The sequence below is a fragment of the Podarcis bocagei genome, assembly GCF_964188305.1.
Source record: "Podarcis bocagei genome assembly, chromosome: 3".
In the NCBI taxonomy this organism is placed as follows: Eukaryota; Metazoa; Chordata; class Lepidosauria; order Squamata; family Lacertidae; genus Podarcis; species Podarcis bocagei.
In genome coordinates, this window is record NC_138127.1 from 68,608,773 (window position 1) to 68,624,178 (window position 15,406).

The following is a 15,406-nucleotide window of genomic DNA, read 5'->3' on the forward strand; positions in this document are numbered from 1 at the left end:
GGCTCAGGTTGTTTATGTGTTTAAATAAACCATGTATCATAAAGACACCACAGTCTCCTCTGTGCCTCATTCTGAAGGAAATACGAACCCTGGGTATGCTTCTGGAACCCCTGGAATTTTGCACCATTCATAAATTAGGGTAGGGTGAAACAGTATTTTTGATCTGGTCATGTCACATCATTTTTTATGCTACTCCCTTGCTTCTCCACTTTCCCCACCTATTTGGAGGGCATTGTTAGATTGTTACTACACTCTGGCTAAACTTCACATCCACGTCTAGCTAAGAATGAAGTGTTTGCGGAGGGTGTCTATTGTTCTATCGCAATAGCTCACCCCTGGTGAATACAGGAAAATCCACCCTGTGTTCCTTTAATACAAACAACAACTCGGTCACAGTGCAAAGGGGCTTCTTTCTAGATAAATCCACCCAGAAAGAAGAGAAAGGTGCCCTTGGAATGAACATCAGCTACAACAAGAAAGAAATGAGACAAGGAGATTTGAGGTTTGGTGGGTGGAGTATGGGCAGCAGTCAGTTGCGTAGCGTGGGGGGTGCAGGGGGGGCCGGCCACACCGGGCGCAACATCTGGGGGGGGCGCTCGCACTCACAGCTCTCTGCCCCTACCTGGCTCACTCACTCTCTCTCACTGCAGTGCTGGCTGTGCGAATCCTATCCGAGCCGCTGGGTCGCCGCCCACTGTGGAGGGGGTGGGTGCCAGGCGTGCGGTGCGGAGAGAGAGCGAGGGACTCTCTGGGGGAGGGACAGCGACCGCCCAGCGCAGCGCTGAGCGCGGGAGAGAACCACACCAGACCAGACCAGGCAGCAGCAAGAAGAAGCTGGCAGCGGTGGCAGGTTAGGGGTTAGGGGGCGCAAATTACTTGCCTTGCCCCGGGTTAGGGGGCGCAAATTACTTGCCTTGCCCCGGGTGCTGACAACCCACGCTACTCCGCTGGCAGCAGTACAGAGGAGGAGCTGAGGGGGAAATGGGATAACCCCAAAAACATGATATGGCAAACACATGTTGCATGACACAGTGGGATATAATCATTTTAGAATAATTTTTCATGCTAGTTAGGCAAAAAGCGACTTTTAGCTCCGAGAAACTGAGATGCCACCTGGACAGTGTAAGCATAATGTGATTCATAGCTAAAAAATGCAGGAACAGGCAACCTACAAGGAGAGTTTTGAGATGGTGCAGATGAGGCCTGAAAAAGCCAGGCAAATATTGAAAAGCAATAGTCTCAGCATAAGTGCACTTTCTACCCCAATAATCTTCCCAACACATGCATTGGGTTGTACCCCATACTGAATGAGTAGAGTTCTAGTCATGCAATGGTACTTCCCCTTCCTCTCTTTTCCCTGCACCCTCAATCAAAATCTGTTCTGGAAAATCCTCCAGCCCTCTGAAACAGATTTGTGGGGTGGGGTGAGGGGAAGAGAGCAGCTGAAGTTTCTGTTGGGATGCACAAGAGCAGTCAACAGGTAGCAGCTTTTCCTAGGCTAAGCAATTCACTGCCAGAGAACACAAATTCTGAGGTGGGCCTAATCCTGCCTGAATATACTCGGAGTTGAGTGTGAATTTCATGCTCTTTATTCAGCTCATAGTAGCAATGAATGAAACTTTCCCTGAAACGTATAGCTATATATACATTATTTACACAATGGGCCCTGCGTGATTGGCTAATTCCGGATTGCTCCTGCAGGCCAATCAGGTCACTGATTCACTTCCACCCGGAGCTGCATTGGGTGGCTCCTGCGGACCAATCAGACTGCTGCATTCTGGATCCCATTGTTCTAGGATTCAGCTCAGTACATAACACTGCCAAAATATCCTTACAAGCTATAGCATCTCAGCATTTCAGGTCCATGTGTTTATTACTCATTCCTGCTTTCAACGTGTACCAGTGTATGTCATGAGCGCTTGGCATTGTCAGGAACAAGGCCCTGCTAGACACAAACAGCTGCTAGACTTCTTTGCTTTTTATATTTCCACCTTGCCCTCTTGGGGGCTTACTACTTTGCTGAGAGCGAAGTGAGTAGGCATTGTGTTTGTTTTCAGCATTTCCCTTCTCTCATTAGTCACTCTTCGTTATTCTTCCCCTGGGCTGCGGTTCAGATGTTTAATTCAATTGGGCCTTCATTCCACCATGCAGACTCACACCCTCTCTTGTCCTTTTTCTCGCTTAGTTATTTCATATCCTTGTGTTCCTTTGGAGGAATGTTCCATTTTGCAGGAGCTGTTTGACAAGGAGGTTTACTGATTATTGGGAAAGATTTGTGATCTTTGCTCCAGTACAGGCCAGGGATTCAACTGGGGACTTCATTTGCTAAGATCAGAAAAGTTAACACACAAACTATTTCATGTGCCGCTGAAAAGCTCAGGGTTGATGCAAATGGAAAAGGCAGAAGGCTGAATTCCCCTGAAGAGGAAGCATGTGTCGTGTTGCTGACTTGTTGTGAGCAGCTTAACAACATCTGGGTCAGATCGGACGTCCATCTAATCAAGCACTGTGCCCATCAGTGGCCAACTCCAGATAATGTCTCAGAAACATATCCAACCTGGGTACAGTGGAGACTGGAGACAGATGCCCTCTGTTGCATGCCTCAGCCTTAGGGAATCAGAGGCATGCTGCCTCTTCACAGATTCCATTCGCATGGTAAACAGATAACTAAATCCTTCCTGAGCATTTGCCTGCTGACTGATAGGGGCACTGTGTTAAAGCTGTTTTGTGTAGGAAGAAGATTCAGTTGCCAAGGAGTAGGCCAGAGATGAAAGTGCTCAGCCTAAGACTCATCACACATGGTCTGAAAATGTGTTGGTGGAGGGGTGTGCGTATTAGCTGTCCTACCCAAATGGTACCCTTGGAGTCACAGCCAAGACTCTACATGTCTTCTGGTGGCTGGTGGGAGTTCAAAACACCTGAAGGGCAGCAGATTGAGGAAGGCTACTCTAGTCACTCATTTTCTGGCTTTATGACTTGGCCCACACTTCCCTGCAGGCTCATTCAGGCCCAAGAGAAACAAGGAGGTTTTGCTGCTTTTGAACCCACTCCCCTGCTCTACAAGCGGTTTCCCAGGGAGGTCAAAGGCACACTTTTATGGGATGTCATGACTTTTCAATCACCAAGCCACCTCACAGTAATTCACAGTTTCCCACCTCAGGCTGTGCCTGTAAAGCAGGGTTACCTGTCAAATCAATTTATTTTTTTTAAGGAGCATCACAGGGAAGCTTTGTGGTTCATTCGCCAGAGGCTTGTTTTTCTGAAATAAAGAACATCTATCATCTTCGATTGCAAAACAACCTTCTTAAAAAAGAAAAAAAGAAAAAACTTTTGGAGCAAGATGGGGTTAAAACAACAATAACAAACTTACGATTCACACAATACAGTGAAGAGAGAAGTCAAGTTTCCTAATCCTAGAAATTTTTGCAGCCTCCCATTTTTTTACCTTAGTCAAGGAAAAGGTCCCGTCCTCTTTGCTCTTTTAAAACACCATTTCTGCACCTTCTCACCACAGACAGAAAGGGGAGCAGAGGCATTTTTCACTCACCTTCCATCCACAGTGGACAAGTGAATGGCAGCTGAAAGGAGAAGCCACCACTGCTTGCTCACTTGCACCACCCTCCTTTCTGAGTGTCAGTAGGAATGGGATCCAGCTGCACCTAAAGGAGCGACTATGCAAACAGTGTGCAAGAGTGTACAAATCCTGTACATGTGGGTTTATGATTAGAGGTGTCCCAAGGCATATTTTGGGGTGCTTATTTTTTCCTATGTATCTCTGGTTATCTGCTGCTTGGACTACTGCAAAACTACAACTAATTTAGAATGCAGCTGCCAGATGTGACTGGGAACAGCCACCAGGACCATATAACACGGGTCCTAAAGGATCTACATTGGCTTCCAGTACATTCTTGAGAACAATTTGAAGTGTTTGTGCTGAGCTTTAAAGCCCTAATGAGCCTCGGCCATGTATACCTGAAGGAGCATCGTCTCCGTTGTTCATCCCAGACACTGAGGTCCAATTCAGAGGACCTTCTGATTAGAAGGGAACGAGGGGGGATTATTGGGTTGCCTTTGTCTTTATTATATATTTATATAATATATAATATAATTATATATTTTGTGCTTTTTATATTGTAATGTTATGTTGTGAACTGCCCTGTATAGGGCAGTAGACAAATTTAATAAATAATAATAGGCAGAGGGCCTTCTCAGTAGTGGCACCTGCCCTGTGGAACGCCTCCCACCAAACAAGATTGACTTTATTGACCAATGTTATTGGTGTGCATAGATGCCTTTGTTTGTACCATGCATCTGCAGGCAGCTGAGCTTGGCTGGATCCGTTGGTATGTGCAAATGCAATTTTGTTTGCTTAGAAGATGTATCTATGATTTATGCTGACCCAAAGCACATTTTGAAATAGCCATCCCTATTGTTGACTATCCTCAGTGTGCACAGACACCCTTGTTTGTGCCATGTGCTCACAGGAAGTTCTGGGGAGGGGGCACATTTACTGGTATAGCAGAGAAACCTTTTTGATGTTGCTTGGGTGTGGGCTTTGCCCTGGCTCAGATCATATTTTGGGGTGGGCACCCCCAATTATATATTTAATATGGTGTTCCGATGTCATCGTGAATTTATGAGCGTTTTGCAAGCATGACGTTTTCAACTGAATAACATTATTTTTGGCACTCTGGGATACGCGAGCTTTCATTCTTCTTCTTCTCGCTTTGTGCTTTCGAGCCAAGAAGGGGCAGGGAAGAACTAGTGACGAACTTAAGCGCCGTGTGGAATTAGTTTCCCGCATTCGGATTTGCAGCCTCCAGGTTGACTTTCGGTGCAGGCGCGCCCGCAGCCTCGCTTCCCCACCTCTCCCCTTCGCAATCAGTGCTGCCCTTTATTTAATTAGGGCCCCTCCCACCCGCGACTGCCTTTTCCCGGACTGGCTGGGCATGTCGCTTGACCTCCGGTTGGTCGCTCTCCGGGCCCGCCTCTGAGAACTCAGCGCCACAGGCAGGGGAGGGGCAGAGCGCGAGGGGAGGGAGGGAGGCAGGCAGGCAGCCGCCGCGGAGCCCAAGCAGCAGCAGCGCCTCTCCCACTTCCATCCACCAACAGAGCGAAAAGGCTCCGGGAGAGAGAGGGGCGGCGCGAGCGGCCCAATCCGCGGGAACGAAAGCAGCCTTGGGGGCGGAGCCAGGCGCGCCGCTACCCAATGGCACGGGCGCTGGGGCGGGGCGGAGCTCTGGGAGAGCTTGTGAGGAGTCTGAGGCGGCGAAAGAGTCCGGAGTCGGGAGGCGAGTTTGTTGGTGGAGCTGCTGAGGCTCGTCTCGTGCTCTCTCTGGCGCCCGTTATAGCAGCTGCGTAGTCGCCGCCGCCGCCGTCGCGCGCGGGGCCGCTGAGGGGAGACCGCGGGCTTCGGAGGCACCGTCTGGGAGGAGTGGGCGGAAGGCGCTTCTCGACGGCGAAAGGAGCGGGAAGCCGCCCGGGGTAGAAGTTTGGCTGGAGTCGCCGCCGCTGAGGAAACTTTACTCGAGGGGCCGCAGCCGGGGGAGGAGAGGCGGCTGAGGCGTCGCCGGGGCTGGGCTGCTCCCTGCCGGACTCGGGGGCGCTTTTTCGGCCCTGGCCGGGATGTACCTGGCAGCGGTCTCGGCGGGGCGGCGGCGCCGGGGCGGCGGCGGCTGGCCCTGGGCAGCGGGTTGGCCTCGGCTGCTGCTGGCGGTGGCGTTCCTAGGGGCGTCCGGGACGCGGGCGTTCGTGTGCCTGCCTTGCGACGAGTCCCGCTGCGAGGAGCCCAAGAACTGCCCCGGCGGCGTCGTGATGGACATCTGCGGCTGCTGCTTCATGTGCGCCCGGCAGCGCAACGAGAGCTGCGGGGGCTTCTTCGGGCTGCACGGCGCCTGTGACCGCGGGCTGCGCTGCGTGATCCGCCCGCCGCTCAACGGGGACTCGCTCACGGAGTACGAAGCGGGCGTCTGCGAAGGTAACAAGGCAAAAAGCCCCTCCAAAGGCGGACGGGCGCCTCTTCCTTCCAGGCGGAGGGGCGCGGACCGACGAGCGTCGAGCTAGCGCGTGTCTTGGGAGGTTGGGGGGTGGCGGCGGCGGAGAGAGGGACTGGGGATTTCTTTCCGGGAGGAAAGTGGGGCGGGGAGGACTGGGGCCCTTGTCAGACCCCACTTTGAAAGTATTCTGCTGCTTCGGGGGTCTCTCCACCCCACCCCCGCCAAGCCACTCCGTTTTTTCCAGTACATTTGTAGTGTGAAATGTTGGCTGCATGTACCGTGAAAGCTGGTAGGTAGATTGGAAGGAAAGGTTGGGGTTTCCTAGTGTGGCGTGTTGTCTCCGTCGATTGCATGTTCTGACTCTTCTCTCCCCTCCTCCCCCCCCCCCCCGCTTTCCTCATAGTTATTTTCCATACTTGCCCACATCATATGCAGGTGTTCATCCCCCAATCTGCACTGCTTAAAAAAAACAACAAAGAGGAGGTATCTCTCTTTAATGCTACAGTGGCTCAGAGTAGTATGTGCACGCGTGTGTTTTGCCGGTATAGAACCTATTGCTTCCCCCTCACAAGGTGGATGTTGCGTTTTCCTCTTCTGTTTCGTCCTTTCAATTTCCCTCTCCCTTTGCTTATTGTTCCCAACAGTCGTGGATTTTGAAGTGGCTTTGGCACTAGGGCATGGAAATAAAAAGCGTAATTTTTTTTCTGGTCGGGATACGTTCTTCCTTATTTTTAAAATGTAGGTATCTCTGGATATATAGTTCGATTTTCTTTTTCCTTTGGCTTTGGTCTGCTCTTTTTTCAACCTGTTTTTGCAGCCCATCACTAACCATGTTTTCCACCTAGTAGTGAGACGGTCAGAGTTGTATATTAGTAAGTGCATTTAGGGCTACAGTCATCAGTGTCTTGACTCCCCCCCCCCGTCCAGATGTGTAGACAGATGGCTATTGATTGTCATGTAGCAATCCAGTTTTTCTGAAATTATAGCTATCATAATTGCATAATTTTTGTTTAATGGTATGTTTTCAGAAACATTGCAACATGCAGACTATTTGATAAGAGTAGCTTTATATTGGATGATATTGCTTACCTATTAGCCCTATTTCATATTTTTTTTTTGAAATGTCAGATTGACACCTGTCTTTTCAATTTTCTGGATTCAAATGGCTTGTAATCAGTAATGAATGAGAATTCTTGAATCAGGAAAGAATCAAAGGGTGACCATCTATTGAAATGTTTAAAATGCTTATACCCATCACTTTATGCATCATGGGGGGGCAGAAATCTACCTTTCATTTTCATGCAGAAAAGGGGGCAATTCAGTTGGCTATAATTTGTATTGTACGTCACTCTTCTTCTTTGAGTCAAAAAATTGGAAATATATGAATATTGTGCCTGATAGCTGCGTAAGTGACACGAGAGAGTTCAATCTATCCATTTTCACCTCTTCAAACATTAGGAAAGTTTGAGATACTATAGTGCAGATGAGAATCAAAATTTATATGGAAAATTTTTGTCTTCCCCCTCCCTTTTCATTGGTTACTTAAAACGATGATTTTTGTAGATCCGCTAGAGAGCAGCCGTGAGTTCAGGAATTCCTCTGGAGAACGGTAGTAAAGTCATTAAAAAAGCACACACTTCCAACTGTTTAAAGATAGCTAGTGCCCTTGTATCCCCCAAAATGACATTTAAACTTAACAATTGGTACATACATTTGTTCATAGTTTAGTTTTACTTGTACTACTCTTGGTTATGACATAAATAAGATGTGGTTTTCTGTACAGGTTAGCTCTCCTTCGCACATTATCAGTTGGGTTTTCTGAAGATGATGAGAATCAGCATGGATCTGTCAGGCTTTTACAACTGTTTGGAGTTGTAGTTGCTTTACATGTTTGTATGGGGAGAGTTTAAATATAAGGAGCATGCAAGCATATTAAGTTGTGAATAAATATCTGTCATGATCTTCCATTCAGATGTTGCATATTTTCCATATAACTACACCTTAATTTTTATATAAGAGGGAAATTATATTGAAAACTTCCTATAATGTTTTGACACTGTCTCCTTTAATGTATAGTAGTCTAGAGCTTTCTGGCAGTTTTAGGAGAACTATAATTCTTTAGAAGTGATGCAATGCTGGACTTCAATGAAAAGCACATCTGGCATTCCCCTGCTGAAAATAATATGGAGAGTCTCTCAAGAAGAGACTTCAGCTAGTGTGGACTTGACATTAGACCCAGCTGTCCCAGTTCCAACTATCCCACAGAAACAGTCTATAGAAATTAGCAAAACTGTAGCCATATAAATCACTTAGCTGCATGAGTATGCATAGTTGAAGCTTTTGGTCACCAGTTGGGCTGAAGTATTAGTAGCTTTGAATTTGGCAACACATTCATAAGATTATTTTGAGCTTTCACATAAAAATATTAGAGCTAAAATCTGTTACTGATTCCAACAATTGAATTGGGACCAGTGGTTGAGTTTACTGTTTCTTTTTATCTGTTGATACAACAAAGCTTTACTGGTAACAGTCTTGACATGAATATCATTTGTAGATGAAAGCCTATCTGCCACAAAAGAGTAGGTTTTCACATTTTTACAAATCTATTTTCTTTTCAGTCTTTCTTACAATGGAATTTTTATCCTGAAACGACCCCTACTGGTCACAATGTAGAACTCTTTTTAAAGCTTTTAGATGGGTTCATGAAAAACACTGACACAGCCAAAAATGTGTTCTCAGTCCAGTGGTTATTAACATGGATCATGGTTTAATCGGCAGTGGCAAATTGTTATCTCAAATCTTCTGAAAGCAGTATGTATTAAGTAGAATAGAGCAAACACAGCAGCTGACTGATATTTTTGTAATGTCATCTTAACAATAAGGGTGTTATTTAAATGTTCTCAGAAGAAAACAAAATTTATTTTATATATTTACATAACATTTTATATAACAGCATTAGGTGTGCATTCTGATTTTGGAAAAATATCCATTCAGGACTGGAACTACTACTTGCTACTATACTGTAGCTATACTCTGTGTTCTGCTTCCTAGATTCACCATTGTGGAGTTCCTTTTTAACATTGCTCTAGCTATGATTCCATAGTTCAACAGTTATTTGCTGAAAGCTGCAGTGCTACTGGTATTCATCCCTTTGTGGTAAAGTACCATATGAACTCATGTAACTAATTTCAAAAACCTTTATATAAGTATTGAGCATGGAACAACTCAAAAATATTTTAACAGTATTGACAGCAGATGCATTGCATTAGAAATAAGCCCTGACACCATTTTAATTACTGAGAAAAGATTGGTGCTGAACTGGAGAGTCACTCCAATGCAATCAGGTCATGTATGTGATGCCAATAAGCAGTTGTTTAGCTTTTCTGTGGGGGGTAGGGCAGCTGTGAAATATAGCTCTATAAAAGTAGTGTGGAACTTGTAGCCTTCCATACTTCAGCTCCTGTTATCCCTGATCATTGTCCATGCTGGCTTTGGTTAGGGGACATAAACTGCTATTTAAACTATTTCCAGTATTTGGCCTGGAAACTATTCTAATATTTGGCAATAGTCTTCTGGGAGGTCTGTGTTTAGAAATAGTTTGGTTTCCTTTCAACTGTGTAAACCTTCACTTTCCCTTCTGGAATATTTGCATGTCATGGACTCAACTTAGTCCTGACCCTTTCCATAACAGTGCTAGACAATGTAGTTTTACAATACTTCCGTAAAAGTTCATAAAGCTTTTTTTTCTTAAGCAATGCTACTTTTATTAGGGGAAGAATTGGTGATGAATGTCTGAAGTTGCTGCAGCTGATTGACATAAGGTGCCTAAAGCTCATTCGGTGACCTTATTCCAGGCACTGTCTCTTTGTGTGAGCTACCTCACTGGTTGATCACCTGCTTTGTGTGCATGTTCAATCCTCTTCATCACCAGGTAGGGTTGGGAATGTTTCCTGCGTGAAATCCTGGAGAGCCACTGTCAGTCATTGTAGACAATGCTGAGCTAGATGGAGCTATAGTCAGCATCAATATATGGCAGCTTCCTATGTTCCCTGTGATATGAATGTAATAAATTACAGTGGTGCCCCGCAAGACGAATGCCTCGCAAGACGAAAAACCCGCTAGACGAAAGGGTTTTCCGTTTTTTGATGCGCTTCGCAAGACGAATTTCCCTATGGGCTTGCTTCGCAAAACGAAAAAGTCTTGCGAGTCTTGCGATTTTTTTCGCTCCCCCCCTTTTTCTAAGCCGCTAATAGCCTTTTAGCCGCTAAGCCTTTAATAGCCGCTAAACAGCTAATTCCGCTAAGCCACTAATAGGGTTGCTTCACAAGACGAAAAAACCGCTAGACAAAGAGACTCGCGGAACGGATTAATTTCGTCTTGCGAGGCACCACTGTAGTAATATACATTATCAAACTACTTGTTTCCATTTAAAGCATTCTAAAATAACACATCTATGGCTAGTGCTCTATGTGTCCCAGGTTCCCTGGATCTGAATACTATAGCTTCCTAAATTTATGCTAAATTTCCATAAGAGATTAAGAAGAGCCTGCTGGATCAGGTCAGTGGCCCATCTAGTCCAGCGTCAAGAGCACTCTCCCCTCCTGTGGTTTCCAGCAGTTGGTATTCAGAAGCATTGCTTCCTCCAACTGTGGAGGCAGTGAGCCAGTGTGGTGTAGTGGTTAAGAGCGGTAGTCTCGTAATCTGGGGAACCAGGTTCACGTCTCCGCTCCTCCACATGCAGCTGCTGGGTGACCTTGAGCTAGTCAACCTTCTCTGAAGTCTCAGCCTCACTTACCTCACAGAGTGTTTGTTGGGGGGGAGGAAGGGAAAGGAGAATGTTAGCCGCTTTGAGACTCCTTCGGGTAGTGATAAAGCGGGATATCAAATCCAAACTCCTCTTCTTCATCCTAGCAAGGAGCTTGCCATAGCCCTCTCTGCTATGAATTTGTCTAGTCCAGGGGTCAGCAAGGCTTACCAGGCATGGGCCAGTGCAGCACAACGCCGGAAATCGCTTCTGCTCATGCCCAGACGCTGGAAATCGTGCCTACTTTTATCTGTCATGAATCTTCGAACATTTAGCTTCATTGGTTGTAAATGAGTTCTAGTTTACAGTTAATGAATTATGTTAGTTTTTGTAGATGTTTGTGATCAACTTTGTACTGTCACAAAAGCAGTACTTAGGAACGGAACCTCAGGTCTCTCTTCTGTAGGACTTTCCCCAAAACATACTCCTCATTGTCCCTGTTCTGTTCTCGCCTCAAGGATACATTCCAGCCAAGCAAAAGCACTTAACTATGTTAATGCCTCTTGCTTGCCTGGACGGATGTGTGTGTGCTGAGCTCTCTGAATTTTGTGTGACTGGAATGTAAGCTAACAAAAAGGTAAAAGTAAAGTCTGTTGCTCCACCCACTTTTTGCCTCTGGTCCCACCCAACCCCATAAGGGAATGCAGTACTTGGGCTGCAAAAGATTCTCCACACTGATCTGTCATTTTAATATCATTTTCTCATTACTTTCCTCAAACAATCCAGGAAAGGGCAGTTGATTGAAATACTGCAAAATATTGGTGATTCCTAGTTTACTACCACAATAAACATTTTCAGGGAAGATAGGAGTACTGTAAAGTTTGTTGAAAATGCCTTCAGACTTACCTTTGACACTTTGGCATGTTTTTCTTGCTAAACTTCAAAGGCTATATTGGTATGCAGCACCTTTATCATAAATACTGATTTCTAAAGAAGTACTCTGGGATATAAAAGATCTATGGATTTAGTAAGTTAACTTCATTAAACGTTTTGTAACTCTAACTGCAGTTTGGTACTGCAACTGACTGTTGCTACAGTTTTGCTCAAGAATAGCAGTTATCATTTTTAAAAAGCAAAACTGGCAGGATTATGTGATAGCCTGTTCAGGCAAATCTGTTTGCTATGAAGTGAGTCTAGTTTAAGCTTCTGTGTGCTGCTTCTATGTGAATATTGCTTGCAATATTCCAAACTGTTTTGATATTTGAGTAGTCAACCAGACTGAGATGTTCAACCTTAGCCTTTTACATCCTCTTCATCTGGAGGTTCTAATTGCTGCTTTCTTGTGCATAATAATAATAATAATATTTATATCCTGCCTTTCCCCCAGAATTGGGACTCAAGGTGGCTTACAAAAATTAAAACCAACTTGAATAAAATGCAGAAAGCTTAAAAAATATAAAATATATGATTATGTTGTTGCAGTGGCACAATCTGGTGTCAGTGTGAAATCAGTGGCTTTTGATGTGATCAACCATGGTATGCTCCTGGATTGGTTTTTTTAGGCCGGGGGTTTGGGGGAACTATTATTTAGAGATTCTGCTACTAACGGACTGGTTCCAGAGAGTAGTACTCTCTCTCTCTTGCTCTCACTTTCACCCCCATCCACCCCAGGCACATTACCCCCAATACTGTTTAAAATCTACATGAAATCATTGGGAGCAGTCAATTGGAGTGCAATGTCTTAATTATGCTGATGACACTTTGCTCTATTTCTCGTGTGATTCAGAAATGGACACTCAAGACTTGAGCTGTTCTCTGGGTGGTGATGTACAAGAGGGACAATAAACCAATATTGAATCCTGGCAGATAGAGGCCCTTTGGGTGTTTGGTTCTTGTGTCCAGGAAGTGAGAAATTTACTGGTCACGCTCTTTTTGAAAGAGCTGGTTCATCTTTGGGGCCTTCTCATTTATTCATCTTTGGCTTCAGTGGCTAGGAGTATTTTCTATCAGGTTTGGCTGGTACAGCAGCTACAGCCATTGCTGGACAGGGATGATCTGACCACAGTGATCCATGTACTGATAATGCCAAGACTGATTACTATCAAGAGCCAACCATCATCCATGTATTAAACATTTTGTTGACACAACTGCACTGGCTACCAATATACTACCAGGCCAGATTCAGTGTGACATCGTTACTTGCTTAGAAACTCCTAAACATCTTGGCACCAGGCTACCTGAGAGACCATCTCTCCCCTGCCTACCCATTGCATAGATTACCCCCAGTGCTACTGAGAGGTCCTAATATTTGCTTTCAGTGTTGTCACCCTTTTAATCTGGAATGTGTTACCACCTGAGATAAGGCATGCACCAATTATATATTCTTTCAAATGCATGCTTATGAACTTTTTATTTACTCGCCTTTTCTGACTGAATTTTTAATTACTGGCTGCTGGTGCATCTGCTGATGTACTGTTGTTTTAAACTGTTATTTTTAGTGTTAAGTACACTGCTCAGATATTTTCAAATTTGAGCAAAAAATAAAATAAAAATAAAAATAAAGTAAGTTTAGCAGAAGCAGGTACTCCCAAACAATAGTTTGAATTGTTGGCGCTAACCATAGTTAATGATACTGGTTAGAATTGGACATACAAGCCAGGATTATGCTCAGTTAGCCATGGTTTGTCATTTCAGCCACACAGTAGTCCCAATATACTGAAACAAGAGTCACAAACTTTTTGTTTTGCTGTTGTGTGAACAAGAAGGAAAACACAGAAAGGGACACTTCAGAGGAAAGAACATACAGTGGTACCTCGGGTTACAGACGCTTCAGGTTACAGACTCCGCTAACTCAGGTTAAGATCGGACCTCCGGAACGAATTAAGTACGTAACCAGAGGTACCACTGTATCATTACCTCTCCAGCTTACAAAGGTTTCCTGCCTTGATCTTCCAAGGATGATGCTTACTTGGCATAGGAGAGCAGACATGTGGCTATTTACAGAACTTGCTAATGAGATCAAATGAGTGAAAGGGGAGGAGCCAAGGGCCAAGCTATTGGTTCAGGCAGACTAATAGGCGGGACTTCTGATCAGCTATATGGATTTCTATTTTGAATTGGGTATCAACTATTAAAATTATGTATTCACATTGACCCTGCAAACTTAGGGGGCCAGGAGTGATCAAGTTTGCGGCTAGCAACTTGGATCCAACTCTAATTTATAGGTTTCCACTATGTAATCTAACTCATTATTGGGTTCCTCTGCAGTATTTAGAGTCCTCGGAAGAGTGGAGAGAGCATATGCTATGCTTGAAATAAGTTTTTGCTGTATTAGTGTGAATTGAAGTTCTGATGTAAAATTCTGTAAGGATTTATTCCATTTTGATCAGTAAACAAGTTAAATTCTTCATCTCAGTTCGCTAATATATTCTCATTTCATTACTAATATACTGCATTATTATATATCAATGTTTTAAAATACATTGGAAAAAGTAGTAGATAGGTAGCCGTGTTGGTCTGCCATAGTCAAAATAAAAAAAATTCCTTCCAGTAGCACCTTAAAGACCAACTAAGTTAGTTCTTGGTATGAGCTTTCGTGTGCATGCACACTTCTTCAGATACACTGCTTGGAAAAAGTGTTATTCTATTCCCAATAATTTGATGATATCCAGTTGGATCCATACCAAGTTAGTTGCACTTTGAGATGAGTGTGAAAACATGGTTCCCATTCAAATTAATGGAACCAGTGCAAGTAACTGTAAGTAATTTAGTCACCTTGTCTGTTAAGTGCATAAGACATTTGCCCCCCAAATATCTGACTTGTATAGAACTGAGAAGGGACATGGGTAGCTCTGTGGGTTAAATCACAGAGCCTAGGACTTGCTGATCAGAAGGTCGACGGTTCGAAACCCTGCGATGGGTGAGCTCCCGTTGCTCGGTCCCTGCTCCTGCCAACCTAGCAGTTCGAAAGCATGTCAAAGTGCAAGTAGATAAACAGGTACCGCTCCGGCGGGAAAGTAAACGGTGTTTCTGTGCGCTGTTCTGGTTCACCAGAAGCGGCTTAGTCATGCTGGCCACATGACCCGGAAGCTGTACGCCGGCTCCCTCGGCCAATAAAGTGAGATGAGCGCCGCAACCCCAGAGTCGGCCACGACTGGACCTAATGGTCAGGGCTCCCTTTACCATTACCTTATAGAACTGAGAAGACCTCAGTGACATTGTTAAGCTAGGTTTCTAAGAATTTTAACACTGTCTCGTTTGCTTGAAAAACTTGAGGTTGGCATCCAGAATATTTATCCTGGTAACTATGAATGCTTTTTCTAGTCCTGACAGACACAGTTCCAAAAAAGAACTGACAATGTAATAAGTGTTGGGTCCTATTATTTTAGCTATCAGGGATTGCTGCTCGATGTTGGACATTTCCAGAATTCCATTTAGTGTCACATTTACTCCATCACATGTAATCAGGATTGACCACTGATTCAGCTTTAGCAACCAGTTTCCATATCACTAGTTTCCTCATCTCTGGCTTCATTGTCATGAGTATTTCATAGAATCATAGAGTTGGAAGAGACCACAAGGGCCATCGAGTCCAACCCCCTGCCAAGCAGGAATAGAGAGACTATAGTTAATTAGCTTTTGTTCCTAATATTTTGTATGTGAAGAT

At 44.7% G+C, this 15,406-nt stretch overlaps 1 protein-coding gene across 2 annotated transcripts in view; it reads left to right on the forward strand.

Annotated features, from left to right (window-relative positions):
- Positions 1-5,255: 5,255 nt before the first annotated feature.
- CRIM1 (cysteine rich transmembrane BMP regulator 1) overlaps positions 5,256-15,406 on the forward strand; it is a 143,853-nt gene continuing 133,702 nt past the window's right edge. For both annotated transcript variants that reach the window (XM_081188065.1, XM_081188066.1), the window contains exon 1: positions 5,256-5,977. In XM_081188065.1, the coding sequence (XP_081044191.1) occupies positions 5,626-5,977 (352 nt within the window). In that variant the 5' untranslated portion in view covers positions 5,256-5,625. The remainder of the gene's footprint in view (positions 5,978-15,406) is intronic.